General features: G+C 32.6%; 2 protein-coding genes across 4 annotated transcripts in view; both read left to right on the top strand.

Annotated features, from left to right (window-relative positions):
- Window positions 1-480: 480 nt before the first annotated feature.
- Window positions 481-5188, top strand: LOC108732820. Of its 2 annotated transcripts, XM_025976597.1 has the most exons (7): window positions 481-719; window positions 793-968; window positions 1026-1215; window positions 1401-1477; window positions 1533-1666; window positions 1722-2044; window positions 2111-5188. In XM_025976597.1, the coding sequence occupies exons 2-7, from the start codon at window positions 804-806 to the stop codon at window positions 5170-5172; spliced, it is 3951 nt and encodes a 1316-aa protein (XP_025832382.1). In that variant the 5' UTR covers window positions 481-719; window positions 793-803; the 3' UTR covers window positions 5173-5188. The 2 variants fall into 2 exon arrangements, with proteins under 2 accessions (XP_025832382.1, XP_025832381.1); XM_025976596.1 differs by having other exon boundaries at window positions 1722-5188.
- A 645-nt stretch (window positions 5189-5833) lies between these two features.
- Window positions 5834-13977, top strand: part of LOC108732803 — a 14662-nt gene continuing 6518 nt past the window's right edge. The window contains exons 1-7 of one of the 2 annotated variants that reach the window (XM_018463766.1): window positions 5834-5916; window positions 6247-6380; window positions 6559-6781; window positions 6838-7261; window positions 7435-7603; window positions 7668-7849; window positions 7928-8127. In XM_018463766.1, coding sequence (XP_018319268.1) covers window positions 6255-6380; window positions 6559-6781; window positions 6838-7261; window positions 7435-7603; window positions 7668-7849; window positions 7928-8127 — 1324 coding nt within the window. In that variant the 5' untranslated portion in view covers window positions 5834-5916; window positions 6247-6254. Of the gene's footprint in view, window positions 5952-6246; window positions 6381-6558; window positions 6782-6837; window positions 7262-7434; window positions 7604-7667; window positions 7850-7927; window positions 8128-13977 lie in introns of both variants that reach the window. The other variant, XM_018463765.1, reaches the window with a different exon arrangement.

Raw genomic sequence — 13977 nt, 5'->3', positions numbered from 1 at the left:
GCAGATAATTATAAATTGCAACCTAAAATCGCGCGCAATTTAAATATATAAACACGTGGTAACTATGGCGATAACCAGTTTGAATAATTGTTATTTACGCCCAGCCTACTGAAATTCAAAAAACTATGTTAATTTTTGTTTAAACTTAATCCATATTTGGACAAAAATAAAATTCTCTGTCTTTGTATATTAAAAGATGTTGAATTTTGTACAAAAAAAGCTCTACTTTCGTGCAAATTTATGTTTGATTTTATAAATAAATCTTAAAAGCTATCCTTAAGAACGGATAATGTTTATTCGATATTTCTAATTCTTCTAACTGTAGATACGTACAACCAACAAGTTATTTACAAAGTAAGACTTATTATGAGGCAATTAGTAAACTTTGAGTACCGTTAGATGTTATATGGTCACCAAGTATGCATGTCTCTAATCATAATGATCTATGGTTAGTCATTAATAGTTGTGCAATGTCTTCTCTGGCAATGTCGTTAGTCTATGAATGTCGTCATTCATCATTATGTTTTGCTGTGATATGTAGTCATGTAAACAAAATTGGTTAAATTCAAATAAACATTTTAAATCATTTGTTTTATAAATTAAACAGTCAATGGCCACTTGTATTGTGTATCTAGTTACTTTTGCAGGTTAAATAAAGAAGTGGCAAGTACCTGATTTTTCCCCTTAAAAGAAAAATTGTGCTGATGAATTAAAAAATTGTAAGTTCACATTTAATGAAATATTAGGAAATGCATTCTTTTAATATTGTTTTGTAAAATTAATTTAAATTAGTACTAATCGACATGCTCAGTCCAAAACAAAGTACTTTGACTAACAATTCCAATAAGAATGCTGTACAGGAACTGCCGTTCAACCCAAAGGCAGCAGAAGTGTTTTCAGTGCAAAAAAAATATAGAGAGAAGATGATAAGGTATCTCAGTTTTTGTTTTCCCGAAATAGACGGTATTGTAAGTAATTCTCTTCTTATGTAGGTAGGTATTCATTTAATTAAATATGTTCTGTAGGAGTTACATGAAACATTAAAAGAATGTCTGTTTCAAGTGGATAAGGCAGTGAATGTACTTGAAAAGGTATCAGGAATTACTGTAACAACTGATTTTGTTACTTGGTTGAAAAGTATGAGTTTTAATGTGAAGGAAGTTAAAAAACTGATGAGGCCACCAAAGAGCGCTGTGCAAAATATTAATGAGCCAGGTAAATTATTTAAATTTTAGGATAATACACCAAATATCTATCGTGCTGTTTTAATATTATAACAGGCTACTGTTATACAGCTAACAGTTATATTTAAAAATAAAATTTGTGTTATTCTATTTGATTATTGTTTTTCATTACATACTTGTAATTCCATCTTTTAAATTAGTAGTTTTTAATTTTAGAGAACATTTTTAAATTAATGACTGCAAACCATGATGTACCTGAGAATATATCCCGAGAAGAACAAATTTTGAATATTGTAAGCATCTCTAGTGCATCCGTATACATTTTGACAACTAATTTTTTATTTTAAGATTGAAGACAATCAAATAATAGTAGAAAACGCGACCTTAATGCAACTCCTTGCAAAACCTGTTGTTCACATTGAAAGATTGCCCCTTTCAACTATAGAAAGCACATATCAAAACTTGAATAAAAAGTTATATTTGTAAGATAAAAATTCCTCTTTTTTTTTTACTCTCGTATAAAATTTGATTTTTTAGATCATCTCCACCTTACAAAAGAAACAAATCAGCAAGTAGTATTAAAACTACTGAATCTCCAGTAAAGAATAAAGCTAATGTGATGTCACCCAAGAAAAGGAAAACCAAGTTTCAAGATAAGATTAGACCATACAAGAACAGAAAAACATTTGCAGATATAAATGAAGTTAACGAAGAAATAAATTCAGTTTTAGACAGTGATATTCTGCAGTCACTGTCATCTGAAAAGATATTCAAAAAAATTGAAGACAAGCTTAAGTCCTGTGATGAAATAATCGTACTTCCTCCAACTGTGATTTCACATGAAAAGACTTTTAATATTGGTAAGAATGAGTTACTGCGTTCCAAACAAAGTATTAAAATAAAGATAAAAATTCAACATGTAACAGGTGTAAAGACATTCTCCTTAATTGATGATCATGATCTTGAAGAGTCTCAGTCACAAGATAAAGAAGAAAAATTATCACAATCAAGTGATAACATTATTGAATCACCACCAAACAAGATGCAGCCAGTAGATACAAATGATGTTCATAAACCGAAAGTAGATGAAGAACTTTCTAATGGCACAATTAAAACAAATAAAGAATGTGAACCCTTTAAAGAACCTTCATGTTCTAATGATGTAGTTAACAATGTTGATAAAATTATAACTCCGAATAGCAACCGTGGAGAAACAAATTTACCAACAACAGTCCAAGAAACCACAAGTTCAGTTAGTACAGTGAATGTAAACTGTATTCAAGAAATAGGAAGTACAACTGCAATTGAAGATAATATTTGTGGAAAAGAAAACTCTTTTACAACAAATCAAGGAATTTTACATTTGACTGATTCAGTTAACTTAAACTGTACTACAAGTCAAAATGAAGACAATAGTTGTAGTGATAGAATCCTAACTACAGTATTGCCACAAACTTTACCTTCAACAGATACAGTTAACTTAAACCACAATCAAGAAAGTGCAAGTGTGAGTACAATTAAAAATAATAACTACACTGAAAAAAAGTCAGTGGTAATGAGCCAAGAAAATCAACAATCCAGCAATGCAATGCCAAACTGTACTAAAAGAGATATAGGTGCAATTAAAAATTATAATTCAGGAGAAAGACACGTACCAGTAACAAATCCAGCAATGAATGTTGTGAGTAAAACTCAACCAGAGGCAACTGCTAGTACAAGTTCAGCTAAGGGGAATTTTCTGCTGAATGTAACTGTAGAACAGGCTACAGATACATTACTTCCTCTTCTAAAGTGTCTAGTATCTGTAACAAAAAGAGCTAATTCAGAAATATTTAATAATTCAATTACCATGGTCTCAAACAGCCTCAAATATTATTTATCAAAGGTTTGCATACATTCATTCAACATTTATACGTTTATAAACATTATAGCATCAAAAATGTCATTAGAGGATAAAAGTCCCGATTTGGACAAGAAGATTGTTAAGCTTATGTTTGACAGTTTGTCAGCAACTACTGGTAAACATGTAGAAGAGTCCGAATTCTTATTACGGTTTTATACCGAACTACGGGAGATGGCGAATGATCCGAAATATGCATTGGATCCCCTCACCTTGGATAATCCAATAGACAATGGTAGTAATGCCCAAGAAATGGATGCTATTAATAAAAATCGGTTTTATGACGGACACACTTATCAACCAGTTGATCATGTATACTTGACGAATGTGGCGCAAGTTCTTAAACCAGCAAAGTCTTCAGTGCGATCAAATTATAATTCCCGAAAAGGTTCTAGTCATAGTAACGTAAAAAAGCGGCAGAATAATCGTACACCAGTTTCAAAAAGTAGCGTTTCTAATCGTACTTCAAATCGTTCATTTGCGACCCACTTAGTTTCTCTAGCTGCACGTAAAAATAATCCTTTCGGAGTACGGTTTGGTTCTAATCAAAATTTACACGATTCTGCCTACATTTCTAGTACATCTTCAGGAGATTCTCATCCTTCTTGGACCAAAAAGAATTTAGATCCAGCCATCATATCACCCGTTGGCAGTAACTGTTCCAGTTTGACCTCGTCAATTCCCGCATCAAATTATCCAATGCAGACAGTATCTCATCAACCTATTGTCTTATCCACAGCATCTTCTGTTTCACCCCTTAATAGTAAGCCAGTTTATTCAGTACAAAGTCAAATATCGAACGCCAATAACGTTTTAACTAATTTTAATAAAATTCCTATTTCTGCTTGTTCGTCTAACTTGCCATATCAAAAATGTTCGAGTAGGTCCACACTTCAGCAACCGCCACCCCATTATCGCTCTAAAGGAAACAGTAATTTAAATGGCAATCAATTGATTTATCTAGGAGTACCACCCGGTTCGTGTTCGGCAAATTCAGGAACTTCCTCCAATTCTTACGTCTCTCAGGAACAGGGAACATTTTTGATTCGATCCTTTAATCATTCCAATTTCAATGCACCACGTGTGCCTAACGTATCTAAAATTGTTTTAGGGTGTAGTACTCAAAAACAACTGCCTTCTAATTACAATACAGTTACTTCTAATGATAACGGTATTCAGAATGAGGGGGCGACTCCGGCACCACCTACTCCTCATTCCACTTCAAATGTATTGCGTTTGTCCTCTGCGTCTAATACAGCTTCTGATTGTAATACTCGGAAAGAATTTCCCTCTAGTTACAATACAGTTGCTCTTAATAATAAAGGCATTCAGAATGGGGGGACATTTTCGGCACCATCTTCTTGTAATTCCACTTCAAATTCATTGCTTTTGCCGTCTACGTTTAATACAGCTTCAGGGTGCAATACTCGGAAAGAACTATCCTCTGGTTACAATACAGTTACCTGTAATAATAGTACTCAATATGGGCGCACATTTTCTGCACCATCTACTACTTCAAATGCATTGCGCATGTCCTCTGGGTCTAATACCGTTTTGAAACTTAATACTCATTATCAGTTGCAACAACCCCCTGTTGATAGTGCTGTCACCATTAATAATAGTAGCATTCATAATCAAATTCGTTTTAATAACAACATAACATCTGCTTCTTCTGTCTCTTCCCTTTCAAATAGTGGGACAGGCAATCGTGCCATTTTCGCGAGTAATGAGATAAATGTGTGTTCCACCCCCGTTTGTTCGAAGGTACCCAAAGTTTTCCCAAAATCCACTCAAACGAAAACTGTTCTTAGTAATATTAAAGAATCACGTATATCGCAAGATGCAGTTATTACTGGCGAAGAGGGATTTTTCCCTCCATCACATCAATCGACACAACAGGGGAGACCCCGAACTTCTGTCTCAGTTAATTCTGATGGAGGGAGGTGTTGGGAAAAAGGAGAAGATGATTCAATGGCAAGTTTAAAATTATATGAGATGAATATGTTTCCAAATATGAACGAAAATTGCCCGAATACAATGGAATTTATCGATCTTGACTATTATTACGGAAATTCGACCAATAAATAAAGTAATTATTCATGTTTTCCTTGTTATAATTGTTATATGTTGTTAATAGTACTTTATATTGTTATATTGTTTATTATAGTGCGTAAGTCTGTTGCATGTAACTGTTTAATGATTATTATTGTTTATAAGTAAATAATTATGCCAATAAAAATATTGTAATGTTATCTGTGTTTTTTTCATAAGTAACTGGCCATCTTTAGTTTGAATTTTATATCATCAACATTTAGTGCAAATTATTATACAGAACAGCTATTTTTTTGCAATATTGCAGTAGGAGGATCTCTCAAAAACGACCCCAGGTGTAGTTGTCTGCATGTGATAATGAGAAAACTGATAACTTCATATTAAAAAAGAATGTAGTGATGAGTAGTATTGTAGATAAGTTATTTTAAGATAATCATATTATTTATGCTGATAGAAAATTAAGAGAATATGTTAATAATATGGAATATGCAAGGTAATAAATTTTAGATTAATTTTTAATATCTTAGTGCCATCTATGAATTATGACTACACACTAATAAATAAATACGTGACTTGTGCCACTACCTACCAAAACATATGTGAAATAAAGGGATGAAATAGATAAATACAATTACTAACTACCATAACCCGCCAAATAAATATTAATTGCACATAAACAAATAAAAAGTAAATGTTATATTAGTATATATAGTGTATTCTCGTACTAAATAAAATGTGTATTTTAAAAAGTTTTATTGTGATGATTAGTTCGTTTGCTAAGTATGTTTAAATTGTTTTAAAGTTTATGGAATTAGGTAACCTATAAAGCATATCTAAGAAGCTTTTAGTGAATAAGTCATTATTTTTTATGAAAAATTGAAGATATCCTTCTAAACATAATATTTAATGCATCCTAGTTGTAAATAATAGGTGAAAATGCTTCCTACTTTTTGTATGTTTGAGGTGCAGTCGCTGTAAAATTAAGCACAAAAAAGAGCCAATAAACTTGTTTTAAAGTATCCTTATAGACCGAAAAATCCAATATTGCATAATTATTAGACATACAATAAATACACTTCGGTGAAATTATCTAATATAGTCATAAATAAGTTTGTAAGATGGACACACGACCAAGTGGATCTCATTCAAGAAAAATATGGGTTATTCAAAAGACAGATGCTATTATCGAAAAAGAATTGCAGTTGAAGTTCTTAAAGGAGTCGTTTCCTGGTGTAAACCCCATGGTAAGTTAACTGCTTATTTGTTTTCAATTTAGTAATTTCGGATTCGCATATGACATCAAGTGCATTCTTCCTAACTTTCTATACTTTATTCCTGTTTAACTTCCTTAAGTACATATTTATAATTAGTCATAGTTAAATTTATTTTTTGCATACTAATATCGTTTAAAACATTTACCAGGCATTGCATGATGCTCTATGTGAAGTTAATTTTAATGCTGACAAAGCTGCACAACTTCTCATGGGCATAAGCAAAAAAGTGTCCGAAATATTGCCGTTTACTCAGTGGAAAAATGAGCTAACTAGTATAATTTCAAGTGGTAATAAATGCGTGGAAACCCCATTACCAGGTGTAATAAATAAAAGGTCTTCAAATTCAAACACCACAAATGATACAAAAAGAGGTGACTTATTGTAATTAATCATTTATGAGCGTTATTAATATGCAATGACTTTTTAGCCAAACTGGAAACATTATTTACAGAAAAGAAAAGTACAAGATTAACCCCTGGTGAAGTTAAAAAACCACTAGTTTCCCAAAAACGCGTAACTGCACATATGACCCTCAATTTTATTCCTAAACACGAAAATAGAGACAGTTTGAATCCTAGAATAGACTATGTCGATGAAAGTAGTAGCAGTGAAACAAAATTATCAAGAAACGAACCACTTGTGAAGCCTGAAGAGAATTTCAAACAGTTAAGAAGTGGTAGACCAATTGAATCTAATATTATGGATTTTATTATTAAGAAAAGATCAAAAAAATTGTCTGAGAAGAAAGGAAAAAGTATCCCAAGTACTGATATGACATCATCTGATTCAACTAGTCCTTTTAGTATTGTGAATTCACCAATGTGTTATCTTCAAGAGCAAACTGTATCAAGGTTCGTTAAACGTCTTTTAAATTGTTTATTTGAAAGTGCTTCACTTGTCTAAATAATAACTTCATTATCAGACAACCATTGTAAGACATAATTAGTATATTTGGAGATTCAAAGATTTATGCATCTATAATTTTATATAAAAATTAAAAGACTTTATTGCTTTATAAATTTAGTTCTGATTTCAATCCCTATGACGGAAGTGACCTGGAAAACGACAGGAACATCTTGCTCAATATTTTCCAAACTGCTGGCTTCAATGACTTGAATTTCATAACATCTTTTTCAAAAAGGGCAGTAGATGCAATTATTGAATGTCGACCTTACAAAAGTTGGATGGATTTGGTTTGTTGTTAAATAAAATTGATACCTACTTAGTGGGACAATTATTTAAATTATTTGTTTACAGATTCAGAAGTTCGAAAATAACAAATTTTTGGACATTGATGTTTTAAATACCACTCGTCAGTTACTAGATATTTACAGAAATCTTAAAAACTTAATTTTGAAACTTGAAGAGATTAGCAAAACCATTAAAAATGAAATTGTTCTTGAAACTATTAAGCATCAGCCATCATTAGTTTCACCTTTGTAAGTGGATTGGTTTTTACAATTTTTTTTTTCGTGGAATAATATTTGATTGCCCTTCTTTTATCGCCTTCTTTTAAGTGTTCGATTGATGGAACATCAAATGTTGGGACTTAATTGGTTGGTGTCGATGAAAGAACAGAGAATTAATGGAATTTTAGTAGATGAAGATCAGTTTAGTACAAGTGTTCAAGTGATTTCTTTTTTGGCTTATTTAAAAGAAGTTAAAGCAACTAAAGTGGGGATTCCCCATTTGGTTGTTGTACCCTCTTGGAAACAAGGTATGTGCAAATAATTGTCAATTATTTTTAATTAAATTATTTTCTGTNTCTTTCCACTTTTTTAAAAATGACATTCATGTTTAATTTTGGAAATAAAAAAGAATTACTGTTATAAAATATACTTTTTATATTCCTAAGTGCCTTTTTGGTACAAAAAGAAATGTTGTGATTAAAATGTACCTGAATGTCGATGTAAATAGACTTATCGTATATTAGATTTATTGTACCAGTGTTAGAAATTTCGATAAATGAAAAAGAAAAGTTCATTTTTTTGATAAAAGTTCGAAATTATGTTCTAGAGTTTACGTTTTTTACGCTTTTGATATGTATATGTTTTTTATAAGGATATTACACAAATTTTTTACAATTTTTATTATTCTTTCATAAACCTTTCCAGCAAACCGGGGTCAAAAATCTTCAAGAATTCGTCTACAATTTAAATAGTTTACATACTTTTATTGTGATCCATCTTTGACATGTTTATTTTACCCAACATAAGAATAAAAAAACTTTTGTTCTGTCCGAGATTTGTTCCCGTGTCGCCCGAGCGGCAGATAATTATAAATTGCAACCTAAAATCGCGCGCAATTTAAATATATAAACACGTGGTAACTATGGCGATAACCAGTTTGAATAATTGTTATTTACGCCCAGCCTACTGAAATTCAAAAAACTATGTTAATTTTTGTTTAAACTTAATCCATATTTGGACAAAAATAAAATTCTCTGTCTTTGTATATTAAAAGATGTTGAATTTTGTACAAAAAAAGCTCTACTTTCGTGCAAATTTATGTTTGATTTTATAAATAAATCTTAAAAGCTATCCTTAAGAACGGATAATGTTTATTCGATATTTCTAATTCTTCTAACTGTAGATACGTACAACCAACAAGTTATTTACAAAGTAAGACTTATTATGAGGCAATTAGTAAACTTTGAGTACCGTTAGATGTTATATGGTCACCAAGTATGCATGTCTCTAATCATAATGATCTATGGTTAGTCATTAATAGTTGTGCAATGTCTTCTCTGGCAATGTCGTTAGTCTATGAATGTCGTCATTCATCATTATGTTTTGCTGTGATATGTAGTCATGTAAACAAAATTGGTTAAATTCAAATAAACATTTTAAATCATTTGTTTTATAAATTAAACAGTCAATGGCCACTTGTATTGTGTATCTAGTTACTTTTGCAGGTTAAATAAAGAAGTGGCAAGTACCTGATTTTTCCCCTTAAAAGAAAAATTGTGCTGATGAATTAAAAAATTGTAAGTTCACATTTAATGAAATATTAGGAAATGCATTCTTTTAATATTGTTTTGTAAAATTAATTTAAATTAGTACTAATCGACATGCTCAGTCCAAAACAAAGTACTTTGACTAACAATTCCAATAAGAATGCTGTACAGGAACTGCCGTTCAACCCAAAGGCAGCAGAAGTGTTTTCAGTGCAAAAAAAATATAGAGAGAAGATGATAAGGTATCTCAGTTTTTGTTTTCCCGAAATAGACGGTATTGTAAGTAATTCTCTTCTTATGTAGGTAGGTATTCATTTAATTAAATATGTTCTGTAGGAGTTACATGAAACATTAAAAGAATGTCTGTTTCAAGTGGATAAGGCAGTGAATGTACTTGAAAAGGTATCAGGAATTACTGTAACAACTGATTTTGTTACTTGGTTGAAAAGTATGAGTTTTAATGTGAAGGAAGTTAAAAAACTGATGAGGCCACCAAAGAGCGCTGTGCAAAATATTAATGAGCCAGGTAAATTATTTAAATTTTAGGATAATACACCAAATATCTATCGTGCTGTTTTAATATTATAACAGGCTACTGTTATACAGCTAACAGTTATATTTAAAAATAAAATTTGTGTTATTCTATTTGATTATTGTTTTTCATTACATACTTGTAATTCCATCTTTTAAATCAGTAGTTTTTAATTTTAGAGAACATTTTTAAATTAATGACTGCAAACCATGATGTACCTGAGAATATATCCCGAGAAGAACAAATTTTGAATATTGTAAGCATCTCTAGTGCATCCGTATACATTTTGACAACTAATTTTTTATTTTAAGATTGAAGACAATCAAATAATAGTAGAAAACGCGACCTTAATGCAACTCCTTGCAAAACCTGTTGTTCACATTGAAAGATTGCCCCTTTCAACTATAGAAAGCACATATCAAAACTTGAATAAAAAGTTATATTTGTAAGATAAAAATTCCTCTTTTTTTTTTACTCTCGTATAAAATTTGATTTTTTAGATCATCTCCACCTTACAAAAGAAACAAATCAGCAAGTAGTATTAAAACTACTGAATCTCCAGTAAAGAATAAAGCTAATGTGATGTCACCCAAGAAAAGGAAAACCAAGTTTCAAGATAAGATTAGACCATACAAGAACAGAAAAACATTTGCAGATATAAATGAAGTTAACGAAGAAATAAATTCAGTTTTAGACAGTGATATTCTGCAGTCACTGTCATCTGAAAAGATATTCAAAAAAATTGAAGACAAGCTTAAGTCCTGTGATGAAATAATCGTACTTCCTCCAACTGTGATTTCACATGAAAAGACTTTTAATATTGGTAAGAATGAGTTACTGCGTTCCAAACAAAGTATTAAAATAAAGATAAAAATTCAACATGTAACAGGTGTAAAGACATTCTCCTTAATTGATGATCATGATCTTGAAGAGTCTCAGTCACAAGATAAAGAAGAAAAATTATCACAATCAAGTGATAACATTATTGAATCACCACCAAACAAGATGCAGCCAGTAGATACAAATGATGTTCATAAACCGAAAGTAGATGAAGAACTTTCTAATGGCACAATTAAAACAAATAAAGAATGTGAACCCTTTAAAGAACCTTCATGTTCTAATGATGTAGTTAACAATGTTGATAAAATTATAACTCCGAATAGCAACCGTGGAGAAACAAATTTACCAACAACAGTTCAAGAAACCACAAGTTCAGTTAGTACAGTGAATGTAAACTGTATTCAAGAAATAGGAAGTACAACTGCAATTGAAGATAATATTTGTGGAAAAGAAAACTCTTTTACAACAAATCAAGGAATTTTACATTTGACTGATTCAGTTAACTTAAACTGTACTACAAGTCAAAATGAAGACAATAGTTGTAGTGATAGAATCCTAACTACAGTATTGCCACAAACTTTACCTTCAACAGATACAGTTAACTTAAACCACAATCAAGAAAGTGCAAGTGTGAGTACAATTAAAAATAATAACTACACTGAAAAAAAGTCAGTGGTAATGAGCCAAGAAAATCAACAATCCAGCAATGCAATGCCAAACTGTACTAAAAGAGATATAGGTGCAATTAAAAATTATAATTCAGGAGAAAGACACGTACCAGTAACAAATCCAGCAATGAATGTTGTGAGTAAAACTCAACCAGAGGCAACTGCTAGTACAAGTTCAGCTAAGGGGAATTTTCTGCTGAATGTAACTGTAGAACAGGCTACAGATACATTACTTCCTCTTCTAAAGTGTCTAGTATCTGTAACAAAAAGAGCTAATTCAGAAATATTTAATAATTCAATTACCATGGTCTCAAACAGCCTCAAATATTATTTATCAAAGGTTTGCATACATTCATTCAACATTTATACGTTTATAAACATTATAGCATCAAAAATGTCATTAGAGGATAAAAGTCCCGATTTGGACAAGAAGATTGTTAAGCTTATGTTTGACAGTTTGTCAGCAACTACTGGTAAACATGTAGAAGAGTCCGAATTCTTATTACGGTTTTATACCGAACTACGGGAGATGGCGAATGATCCGAAATATGCATTGGATCCCCTCACCTTGGATAATCCAATAGACAATGGTAGTAATGCCCAAGAAATGGATGCTATTAATAAAAATCGGTTTTATGACGGACACACTTATCAACCAGTTGATCATGTATACTTGACGAATGTGGCGCAAGTTCTTAAACCAGCAAAGTCTTCAGTGCGATCAAATTATAATTCCCGAAAAGGTTCTAGTCATAGTAACGTAAAAAAGCGGCAGAATAATCGTACACCAGTTTCAAAAAGTAGCGTTTCTAATCGTACTTCAAATCGTTCATTTGCGACCCACTTAGTTTCTCTAGCTGCACGTAAAAATAATCCTTTCGGAGTACGGTTTGGTTCTAATCAAAATTTACACGATTCTGCCTACATTTCTAGTACATCTTCAGGAGATTCTCATCCTTCTTGGACCAAAAAGAATTTAGATCCAGCCATCATATCACCCGTTGGCAGTAACTGTTCCAGTTTGACCTCGTCAATTCCCGCATCAAATTATCCAATGCAGACAGTATCTCATCAACCTATTGTCTTATCCACAGCATCTTCTGTTTCACCCCTTAATAGTAAGCCAGTTTATTCAGTACAAAGTCAAATATCGAACGCCAATAACGTTTTAACTAATTTTAATAAAATTCCTATTTCTGCTTTCCCCAAAACAGCGCTCCTTCACACAGTTATTTCCACAGTACGGTCTATCCTCCGACACTTCCTCAACATTCGACTTTCTCTGGAATTCCTTCAATGCAAAATAGCGTTCGAAACAATTACAATCATCCAGAAAGTACCTTTCAGTCGCACGTGAACGAAAGAAGCAAGAAAGAGAACAAAACCTTCGACAATTCCCGAAATTTGCATTTGCCTAGAATTGCGCCGCCTGTGTCTCAAACGTACCCAGTTCACAATTCCTTGCCCATCCAACACGTTTCCGCCCCGTCTCCTTCCGAAGCATCAAATTCGATCGTTAGTCCTGTTCGACAACAGATGATGTCACCTCAAAGTCAACAGTCACAGTGTTTGCCAACAATTCAACCACCTGCGTCTCAAACGTTGTACCCGGTTCACAACCCCATGTCCACCCAAAACGTTTCTGCTCCACCTCCTTCTGAGGCATCAAACTCGATCGTTAATTCTGTTCCACAACAGTTGCTGGTGGCACCTCAAAAATCACAGTTTTTGTTGAGTGACTTGCTTCGTTCGCATCAGTTTCCTCTGTCGCCGACACCCATCAGTGTCGCTCTCGATAAGCCAAATCCTGCTGACTTCCCCGGAAGGAGCGATATTAGTGACAAAGACGGATCGACTGAGCAAAGACATTGTCAGGTGACCAGTAGTCCACCAGTTACCGAGAAAGATATCTCTTCACAACAACCTCCTGCAAATCCCGCCGACAACTTCAAGATTTACTTACCACCACGGTCTTCTGCCGATACAACAAATAAAGAAGCTCAACCAGAGGGCCCAGTATCTTCAGAAGAAGTACCAGCAGCTAATGTTCATGGTACATCATCTAACGACGATATCGTTAAAATAAGTGATTCTGAAGAAGAAGAAGACGAAGGAGAAGTTGAACCGGAGTACATCAGTATTGAAAAGTGGGTCATCATGAACCAGGAAGTTATCGACTTGGAAGACTATGACGATATATTTGAACCGAAATATTTGAAGCAGGACATTAAAAATGAAATGAATAATGACGGTTATGAAGAATCTGTAACGGTTGAGGTCAGTCAGTGTTGATTAAGGTTTTACGTAACTAGAATAATTGTCGTTTGTTACAGGAATTTCCACCAGAGGTGTCGTCTCCTGATAGTGGAATATGCACCCCCAAAGGGGTAAGTTTATATACCATACATGTCGTATGCATGGGGACTTAAGTCTTGATAATCGAAATAACAAAGCCTAGTACTTTGTTGTTGCGCATGTGCTGTTTATTGCTTATCATCTAATTAAAATTATCATTAGCAGTCGTTAGTAGTTAGATAATTTATGTTGCACGATTCTTTTGCATGTGGGCCA

The sequence above is a fragment of the Agrilus planipennis genome, unplaced genomic scaffold (assembly GCF_000699045.2).
Source record: "Agrilus planipennis isolate EAB-ADULT unplaced genomic scaffold, Apla_2.0 scaffold68, whole genome shotgun sequence".
Classification (NCBI taxonomy): Eukaryota; Metazoa; Arthropoda; class Insecta; order Coleoptera; family Buprestidae; genus Agrilus; species Agrilus planipennis.
Note: the sequence above shows the minus strand (reverse complement) of the source record. Positions and strands in the feature narration are given on the sequence as shown.

Excerpts from the sequence above, each read along its gene's own strand:
- LOC108732820 (XM_025976596.1), top strand. The coding sequence starts at position 804 with ATGCTCAGTCCAAAACAAAGTACTTTGACTAACAATTCCAATAAGAAT. Across the intron at positions 1,478-1,532 it reads AAGAACAAATTTTGAATATT|ATTGAAGACAATCAAATAAT; the intron begins GTAAGCATCTCT and ends TTTTATTTTAAG. Across the intron at positions 1,667-1,721 it reads TTGAATAAAAAGTTATATTT|ATCATCTCCACCTTACAAAA; the intron begins GTAAGATAAAAA and ends TTGATTTTTTAG.